Here is an 11034-nt window from a genome sequence, read left to right as displayed (position 1 = left end):
GTAATAATTGTTATTACAAATTGTACTGTTGTGTGTATATTAAAATGTATTTGTATTAAAAACAAAGACGGTTTGTATCAATCTTGTTGGCAAATATCGTAAATTGACTAAAATATTGGCATATATTTAAATACTAAATCCAAAGTACAATTTAACTACTAAATTTAAACTATCAGTTAACTCGGCTTTGGACTATTCGAAATTCTAATACGTAACAATACATATATATATATATATATATATTGCAAACTGTATTGAGAAAATATGCCCAAAAATTAGCACAATGCATTATATGAGATTTGGCATTTTCATTTTGGTTTTCTGAATGACACCCAATCACAATGTGCCATGTTAAAACTTCATTTTTGCACAGAAAATATTATTATACCTTGTGTAAGTTGCATTATACACCCACGTTGTCCTCTGTTTCCACAATTATTTCTAATGCTGTAAATGTTTTAAATTACAGTAATTTTATTTACTACAGTTCATACATTATTACTACAATTATTATATATATAGACACATAAATATGAACTTATACATGTATAGATACTGCATACAGAGTGGTTTTTAACATCAATTTTCATTTGTGAGAAAGATAATTCTACTTTCATTTTGTTACGGTTTCAGTTATCTTTTATTTATTATTCATTCTGTCATTTAGTTCAACTAGGAATAATTAGTTACATTAAAGAGATAATTCACCTTCTATCTAGAGCACAGTATATATTATGAAACTGAAACCAGCTTTCTCTAGCAGTGATGTACAGATATTAATGTTGTGAAAGATTATGTAGATTTATGGTAATAGCTAGTCAAATGAGATGTAACCTTGTGGCCTAACCACTAAATAAAAAGACTTCCTTAATCTTGAGATAAAGTTAGAAAGAATTTTTTCTCAATATTGTTCCTGATATTGAGAAGTGGTTTAACTTTGAAAAATTGTGTTATTCTCTGGTGAATTAGGTTTATTACTTTTCTGGTTTTTTTCCTAATTTCTTTGACATTTATTGATATTAATCACATTGAGATATATGTCGTATTGTTTATTGATTTTGTACCTAGTCCTGGCCAGGTACAAGTTTACTAACTGTTTTTTGTGAGTGATAAAATTTGTATTCTAGTTGTATAAAAGTTTCTTTTTTAGATTTATGTTGTGACATTTAATAAAGTGATTTTGTCTGACCTTGTTCTAGTGGCATTTTGTTTAGTCCATTACATTTTCATATATGCTGAAAAAAGTTGAAGACCAATTTTGTGTTAGATGCAATTTGAGATATCTAAATATTTTATGCATAAAAGTAAATATCTTTAGACTTATAGTCTATAAAAAAGCCACAAAACTATTATAAAAAGCTAGTTTCTCACAATAATGTAGATCTATGGATCACAACAGTAAATTAATATTGGAAAAAGTTATTACTACCTCTATTTCAAATGTTTATGCTGTTGGCTGTATTAAATCCAATTTCTTGTTCTTACAGCTTTTCTGTATCTATTTGAAATCAGATTCAACCAAGAGTTTTTGTATAAGCTTATATAAGTGCATAATAATGGACTTCGCATAATTAAACTTTTTCATATATTCTAAAGTGCTTAATTGCTTTCTATCAATGATATAACTGAGGTATTTCCACATTACCTTTGTACAAACTGCAATCTATTCCATAATAATCTTTATCACAAAGACAGTTTTCTTCTACACACTGGCCATGATCATTACAGCCCTCTGGACAACTAAGAGCACGAATTATATCTTGGAGATATAACCCTTTCTCATCTTTCGTCAAGTCTACATGCTGTCTCAGGACTTCCTCTTCACAACGAGATTCAAGCAGTGGGATAGAGTATTTAGCCCAGTCAGGTTCATCGGTCAGAGTGACATCTACAAAACTCAAATACAGTATTGCTGATACAAAATTATCTTCAGGGTGGTAAAGGCTTGTATACACTTATTTTACTTTCATCACGATTTTGAGACAATTGAATGAGCAAAATTTGGAGAAGGAAATATACATTAATTTCTCTTAATTGTTGTGTGATTGTTTTTTAAATGTAATTCCAATATAGCTTAATATACTCCTAACATCTGAATCACTTGGAAGACTTAGAAATTTGAAAGCTTCTGAAAGTAAAATAGCTACTCCAGTAAAAACTCACCTAATACACATATGCCAATAGCTTCTAACATGTGTTTTTCCAAATACTGAGAGCATGCCTGAGCTATTGTGGAATTTGTCAATACATCAGTGCAGATGTTTACTATTTTTTCTTTTGTCCTACCACTTGGTGTTGGCCACCGTGTAACCGATTCACTAGAAGGAAATAAAGCTAAGTCGCTTTTAGATGTGAAGGGCAGAACCATGTGTACTGGTATGTCTCCACGTGGAGCTCTCTCTTTTCGTGATTTAATATCCCACTTCTCTCTGGTATGTTGAAACTTCCTCTTAGTTACATTTTTAAACTGAAAAGGTTTGACAATCTGTGATTTTGAATTTTCAGTAGAAAAAGGCCTATCTCTCTGAAGAGGAATCTCTAAAAAATATGAGCTACTTTTCTTCACATCTGGTTTGATATCTGTCTCATTATATCCTGATGATTTATTATTCAACCAATAGAATTCATTACTAATTCCAGAATACCGCTTATTTATGTTTATATCTCGCACTTCACCATTTTCTTCCACAATTTTATACCCTTTTTCTAATACCACAGTTTTTGTTATATCAATGTGATATAACAAATGGTGAAAGTCAAGTATTTTTGGAACTTCACAGGATTTCACACAGTTAAGATTGTTGGATGAATTGCATTCATGATGATTATGAAACACATATCCATTCTGTGAGAAAACAGAGTATTTTGAAACACCTAAATTCCTATTTGAATGAGAAGTGGGCTTGAATACAGGAGAACTACACATACAACTATGATGGTTGGATGAAGTGAAAGTTTCATACGGGATTTCATCGAACAGACTCTCTCCAGAATCTAAACTGAAAAAATCACAGACATAATCATTTCATTTAGGATTAAATGCAAAACCTAAATAATTCCTAAGAAACATTTATTTCTATATTGTATTATTATAAAGATTTGAAAATCCAATAAGTAGTGTTAATATGGGCTTCTAGTGGAAGATACTTAGATAGTAAAACTACCAATCCATTATGAGTAACGCTTGTATTATCTCAGCATACAGATATACGTACATATATATACAGGTCTAATATATTACATTTATTGTATGTGTTCCTGGGAGCTACTAAATATAGTACTTTCACTTGAATATATTCTACATTTACTTGAATAAAGAGCTTTATAGATTTCTTTTGTACAACATTTTATAGCCATGGCCTAGTACTGATTTTCTTAACCATAAATAAATCTGTAAATGTACATAGCCATGAATTATTAGAGGTAAATATTGCAGATTAGCTCTGAAATTACCAAGATATTTTTTTATACCATTCACTTCTAGGTGGGTATACATATTGTATTATATTCAGTAATGTTATGTTTTGCCTATTACAACACTCAATGTAAACAACTGACCATAAAAATTGGGTGGAATCACTTATTTTTTCTGTACAATACATAGTATCACAGTAGTAATTATTAGTATTAACTGTAATAATGATGGTATTTTTGATTTGTACTTTTTGTGTACCTCCTATGATATTAAGAAACCCCATAACCAATAAAGTAATGGACTCACAAGCAATTTGGTGGATCAATAATTTAGAAACATTTAAAAAGTCAAAAGGAGCCATATTGACCCAATTAGTAATTTTAAAGAGAAAAACAGATATTGATATAAAAATTTAAGTGAAAGACAGATATTTTTATATTATCAATTTAATTTCTCATTCATATTAATAATACAAGCATATTTGTTTTCCAAGTTAACCTGGCATATAATAATATAGTTTTAGAATAACTACACCTACAGTAGGTGTCTATGAATTGCTGGCAATAAATTTCAACTTAAACAAACAGAAACACAGTCCGCTTGTTTTAAAATAATATATTAAAAACAAATCAAATGTATATACATATGTTTTTTACACTGTTGGTTACCACAGTTGTATCCAGAGCTTTAAAGTCCACATCATCTGGTTTGGTTACTTTAGAACACAATTCACACAATGAATTATTATTCTCTACTCTTTTATTACAATACAGTCTGTGATAATTTCACTTTAAGAATCATCACTATACACTCTTTATCAGTAAATTAATGATCATGCAGTCTAGACCCAAGTAATGATTTTTCAATGTATATTTATATCCCAACAGAAGTCTAGAACATTCCATGCAATACTAGATATTCTGAGGCAATAATGCTCAATTAAACCAATGAGAAACTCAGAATATTCTAGCAACATAAAGCAATAATTTCACTATTATAAACTATTGATAATTCATAACAATTGAAGTAAACAAAGTATGATTCGTAAACAGTTATGTAAACAAATGTACCATAAAGTATTGCTTCTAAAAATAACTAAACATGACACCCATGCTATATAAACTATCTATATCATAATGCTTGCATTAAACTTAAACTATCTACCATGAACGAATATGAAATAGAAAAAGGTAACATAAAGTGGATGTTCAGACATACGGTAAACCAGTTTCAATTCTTTTGAAGTTCATGATTAGCAGGTGTATCAGTTGGTAAAATGGGTTTATAAAGAACAACCTGCTGGAAGGTTTCTTTGTTGGAGACTACATTTTGATACATTGAAGAAGATTCATGGAAATTTACCAAAACATTGTCTCTAACGAAGAAATCTTCAAGCAGGTTGTCTGTCCATTATAAATTCATTCTACTAACCAGTTTCAAAACTAAATCTTTAAAAATTTATATTATCTGTGTCAAGAAATACACAAAATGATCAATTCTTCTCCTACTGATTCCCCAAGGATTGTAGGGACTTAAACATAGACTGTAGTCAATAGGACATTCCAGCTCTTGAAATACAACGAAACTGAGTTTACTTTACATATCTGATGGGAAAAAGATTTGATTGAACTTACCTAATGTTGTTCTGTGAGCAAGTTATACCACTCTATAAAGTCTGTTGACCAGAAGTAGAAGAATGAAAGTGTTAAAACTAAAGTTCTTAGGAAAGGAGTAGAGGGAGTTGAATCTATCAGAAACGAGAATCTACTAAGCTAAAGCTAATAAAAACAAAACTTCAGTTGGAAGCTAACAATATCTAGTATTTTTAGACGTGATAATTTATCGCAGGTTCATTTACATAACTGTTTATGAATCATTTGTTGTGTAGTTCAATTGTTGTGAATTGACGTCATGTTACTCGAACCTTCTGAATTTTTCTCATTGCTTTAAGCAAATACTGTTACATCATAATGTCTCATATGTAACGGATTTATTGTTATATATTTATTTTAATATCAGTGTTTGTTTAAATTTAATTTATATTTAGAAATGTAAATAATGTATACTGTTAAATATGGATAGCAAAACTCCAGCCTATTCTTTAAAGTTGTAGAAGATTTTCAAGTGTAAGAATCAACAATATATGTGCATATGTAAACACCAGTGTAGCTTTGTATTGTTACGTAATCTGAATTTTCGAGAAACTCTCCACACGGCTATAAATATAACCAATGCAACATGTCTAAAAACAGTATCTATTATTGGGTTACTGTAATTGGTGTGCTATAAACTTCAGAAGCTATAATGCTTATCAATCGGGAAACTTCAGATATTTGACCAGGATCATTTATAAATTTCGAATATTACAAACCATTTAACTTCAGTGGATTTCACATAAGACATTAGTACTTTTACGAAAACATTATCTAACATAATCGGAAGAAATTCGACCTGTAATCGGCATGTGATCAGCGAGAACTACAGGGCTAGCTAGCTCCCTGTTAAGTGAATTACACCTAAGTCAACTCGAAATTAACTCGCTCATCGTCAACCCTCAACAAGATATCAAAAAAGTTCCAGACTAGAAAGAAGACTTTGTATTGCTTGTAAGTTTGTGAAACTTTTGATTATAAATCACTGTTTGTAATAACTATTTGTAATAACTGTTATTGTAAATTGTATTGTTGTTTATATATCAAAACATTTTTGTATTAAAGAAGAAACTGTGTGTATCAATCTTGTTGGCAAATATCATAAATTGGATACATATCGGCATTTACTTAAATACTAAATCAAAAGTACAATTTAACTCAGTTTTAGGCTATTAGAAATTGTAATATGTAACACGTAATTTGTAGAAAGTTCTAGACCTCAGTCGAGCAATATATATACAAATGTGTGATCAAGTTAGTGCAAGGAAATAAGTTAGTGAAAGACAAAGTAAGAGAAAGTGACACAGAGAGCTAGATCTAAATTGCGTGATTGTGAGTTTAGTCATAAAAAGCATATTGTTGTGATTTCTAAAGTGTATTGTAATAACAGAGATAGAGGAGAATAATTTGTCTTGTCAAAGGATGTTCTAAAGTAATTGAACCTACTCGTGTGGACTTTGACAAAAAGGAAACAATTATTTAAAGCTCTGGATATAGCTGTGGTAGCCAACAGTTATAGTGGTGACTTTTAAAGTGCAATAATCACAGATTGCGTTATAATAACAGAGTACAGAAGAATAATTCATCTTGTCAGTTGGTTTCTAAAGTAATTAAACCATTCTGTGTGGACTTTTGATGTAAAAGAGAATTATTTAAAGTTCTGGATATAACTTAACCCACAGGGTAACGTAAGTGAATTTATCACTGATTGTATTATCAATTGGATTCTAAAGAAACTGAACTAGCCTGTGTAGACTCTTGACAAAAAAAACAAAAAAACATTAATTAAAGCTCTGGATACAACTTTGGAGATGAACTGTGTAACAAACATTTGTATATACATTTGACTCATTTTGAATATATTATTCTAAAACAAGTAGATTGTGTGCTGTCCATTTATTGTTTAAATTTATTGCAAACTAGTCACTGGCACCTACTGTAAAGAATAATGACTATAAAAACCTGATACTAGTCATGCTCTATCTGATGATCATGAATTTTGACAGTAGCCCTATGGCAGAATTTCCATTGCAAAAGCTTCATCATATCTAGAGCACACCACTTCTCCATGCTTGCTTTCCATAATCCATCTAGTGTATAAGGATGACAGTTTCCAATTGCCCGTTTCAACAGTCCGATATCGCACAGAAATCCATAGATGCTGTACCAGTTACTTCACCAGTATGTCTTTGCATGGAGTAGTATGAACATCTATTTCATTTTCCAGCTGCTTGAGATTGCAACAGTTAAATAGATATAATGTGAAAATTTGTGTGCATTTGACTTGTGTCACTTTTCCAAACAGAAATTCTTCATCATTATGTGCATACTGGTACAGGAACACGTGTACGATTTTTGCCACTAACATTTGTATTCATGGATTCTCAGCTATTAGAAGACACCACAATTTACTTACTTTTGCTTGGATTTGAAGTTTTGCATGTTTCTTGCTGGATTGACATGGTGCCCCAAATTGATCTATATTCCTGGTTATGCAATGACATTAAATATAATGGATAGCCTTATCTTGGAAATTGTAAATCCCCGATCTGAATGTATGAATATTTTGCATCAGAAAGAGCTGTTGCATACCCTTCCTAAAAACAATCAATTTTCGTGGGCATCACATTATCTATGAAATGTCAAAGAATGTCAAAATGAAGTTCTCATACATCTCGTTTTACCAGGGCTTTATAGTGACAATTACTATTTCATGCTGATTTGGATATTCAAAATTGTGTTAACATAATGTAATCAATCCTCTTTATACCTATGAGTAATCAAACATATGTACAAGAGCTAGTTTCTTTCTGTGGCAGTAAAATAGTAACATTTCCCCAGAGAGGATCCTTCTCCCCTCCAACAACATGCATTTTCCTTTCCTTACTAACAAAACATTAGTTTCTGTCACTGTAACTATATTTCTAAATAATAATGCTCACCAACTATAATCTGTATTCTTTGCACAAAGGTAAAACTTTTCACCCAACCCCTTAGGGAACCTGGGTATTTTGCAGAAACACTTTTATGGGGATTCTCCCAAAAGTGAACCCCATATTTGGCATAGATTACATTAGAGCAGGTAAACAAATAGGATTACTAATTACCATTCATAACTTGGTTAAAGAAATTAAATATAGTGGCAATGATCATTAAACTGAATAGTAGTTCAAGCATTCAATTTCCATTATAGTAGCCCCGTAAATGTGGGTCTATGGCTCACAGGTTTGCTAAATAGTGCCAAACAATTTGTCTCAGCCCTGATGTTTGTACAAAAGCAAAGTTTTTCACTCAACCCCTTAGTAGTCAATGATACAAAACAAATAGTCTCTGTCCTGACGTTTACACAAATGTAAGTTTTTCACCCTACCCCTTTGGGAAACCTGGGGATTTCCCCAAACCACTTCTCCTAAACTACTGGACTCACTGACTTCTAGCTAGTACCTAATGAATTGTCTTGTTTCCGAGGTTTGCACAAAGGTAAAATTTTTCACCCAACCCCTTAGGAAGCCCAGGTATTTTACAAAAACACTTTTAAGGGGCTTCCATGGAAGCAGACCACAAATTTGGCACTGATTTACATTGAAGTATGTAAATATAGTAATTCAAGAATTAAATTTGTATCAAAGCAGCCCAGTAAATGTGGACCATAGGCCCACGCCTCAGTAAACGGTACCAAATGAATAGTTTCAGCCCTGATGTTTCCACAAAGGTAAAAATTTTCACCCAACCACTTGAGGAACCTGGGGATTGCCCAAAAAACCTTTCACCTAAATTGATAGATTAATTTCTAAGTGGTGCCAAATGAATCATCTCTGCACTGGGGTTTGCACAAAGGTAAACATTTTCACCTAATTAACCCCTTAAAGAACCAGGGTATATTGCAAAAACACACTTTTATGGGTTTGCTAAATGGTGCCAAAGAAATGACTCAGCCCCAAAACTTTTCATCCAACCTCTTAGTAGTTAAAGCATTAAATTTGCACTATAGAGGCCCATAGGTCCACAGGTTTGCTAGATTTGTCATTGATTTACATTATACCACATAAATAAGTAAACAAATTAATGTTCATAACTTGGTTAGAGAAATTAAATTTGCATTGTAGCAGCAACGATCATTAAACTGAAAAAAGTGCAAAATGGTAGTTCAGTCATCAAATTTACATTATAGTGGCCCTATAAATGTGGATCATATGCTGATGGGTTCACTAGTATATCAGTAAGCACCAAGGGTGTGAAATGAGTTTTAAATGTGGTTAAAATAATAGTTATTTAGATCCATGTATCTACATGGTAATCTTGATTTTGCACCACCTGAGCTGGGAGAGTAAGTCCGAGATCTCTAGCACTCTAGGCAAGTGCTCTTTTAAGTGCACTAAAAGGTCAACCCCTATAAAATAACACTTTTTGACAATACAAATTACTGCATCTTTATAGTATATATATATATATTCTAGAATCTACAGATGATCTATGTATGTTATGCTCACAAATTATCATAAGCCTACATATTAAACTGTGATCAAAACTCTGATTCAGCAATTGAAAAGCCAAACAACACTTAAGTTTCCCAATTGAAATTTAGTGAGAACTGGACTTATCAAACAATGTTTCAAGTTTGGAAGAATCAAACAGATCCAGTACATGTGTTTCAAACATGTTGATACTAATAAGTAACATCTGTAGTTGTAGCAGTAGTGGTCAGTAAGTATTGTTTTTCTTGCTGTTCAGTTCATGTATGTCTTATGCAATAAAGTATATAGAAACCAATTTCACATTTTGTTTATTATTAATTCAATGTAATGATTGAGTAAAATGAGCTACAAAAAAATAAAAGTGATACTTGCATGTTCCTATATTGTGAAAAGTGACTGAAAAAAGTATGATCCTGAGCTATTATTTACATTATTCAATTTAACATCTGTAAATAAGCAAGACATGTATATATTATTTAACAATATTATTGCAACCATTTGAGAAAATGGGGAATATTGGCCCCATTGAATACTTTTCCCAATTAAATGTGCTAAGTGAAATGTCAAACAGGCAAACAAATATACAAGTTTGCTTTGTGACACTCCAGAGAAGGAATGTTTAGAGAATGAAGAAAATAAACAAGATATATATATGCACACATGATGCCAGAGGAATGAAAAAGAAACTTTTAAATTCAAAAACAAAAGAAAAACAGGTCTAATGACTTTTTATCAGATACTTATCTCTATTCCTTAATAAAGAAAAGGTAAAAAGAAAAACAAAACACCTGCCTTTAACTTTCTAAAACTTTCCAGAATAAACAGACCATATAGTAGTTACTGAGCATCAAAAAACCAAGGGTTGAAGGAAAAAAACATGAAATTCAAAAGTAAGAACATGAACTAAACAATTTAAGTTTTACAAGGTCACAAGAAAACAGTAAAGCTTTTAATACTTGGAAATGGTTTGACAAAAAAATAAACAAAACAAACTTCAAATTAAGAAAGTGTTAAAAAGCAGCACACATTATACACACAGAAAACTGATGTTTGAAAAAAAAAATCACAACTTGATAGGAAGACCAATGCTAAACAAGCAAAATAAATGTCCATCTCAAACCAGTAGTGTCCTACTACTTTTCTCTCATTAACTACAAGAATATTTTAGAACAAAGACATCAACAGTTGTAACAAAACAAGTAAGAGCTCAAACTCATATGTCTTGCTAACTGTGAGAAATTATAAGAACAAATCATGTTAAATGACATGAGAGCATGGAGGATACTGGTTGACCATTATAGCTCTATATGGTTTATTTGATCAAATATTGAATCACTAAATCAAACTGAAACTTGTAGATAATATATGAATAAATACTTTAAGGTGAATAATGTTAACAACAGTTTTAATCCTTCTGTTTTATTATCTAAGTCAGGGGTTCCCAAACTTTTTAGAATCGCGACCCACTATTCATGACCACAGCTTATGGTGA

At 31.3% G+C, this 11034-nt stretch overlaps 1 protein-coding gene across 1 annotated transcript in view; it reads right to left on the bottom strand.

The window, feature by feature from the left end:
- LOC106466266 (von Willebrand factor D and EGF domain-containing protein-like) overlaps nt 1-11034 on the bottom strand; it is a 90725-nt gene that overhangs the window by 42507 nt on the left and 37184 nt on the right. The window contains exons 12-13 of the mRNA XM_022394239.1: nt 2164-2999; nt 1646-1888 (exon numbers count right to left, since the gene is read on the bottom strand). Coding sequence (XP_022249947.1) covers nt 1646-1888; nt 2164-2999 — 1079 coding nt within the window. The remainder of the gene's footprint in view (nt 1-1645; nt 1889-2163; nt 3000-11034) is intronic.

Source organism: Limulus polyphemus, unplaced genomic scaffold, assembly GCF_000517525.1.
Source record: "Limulus polyphemus unplaced genomic scaffold, Limulus_polyphemus-2.1.2 Scaffold2208, whole genome shotgun sequence".
Lineage (NCBI taxonomy): Eukaryota > Metazoa > Arthropoda > Merostomata > Xiphosura > Limulidae > Limulus > Limulus polyphemus.
This window is presented reverse-complemented; position numbering and strand designations above follow the sequence as displayed.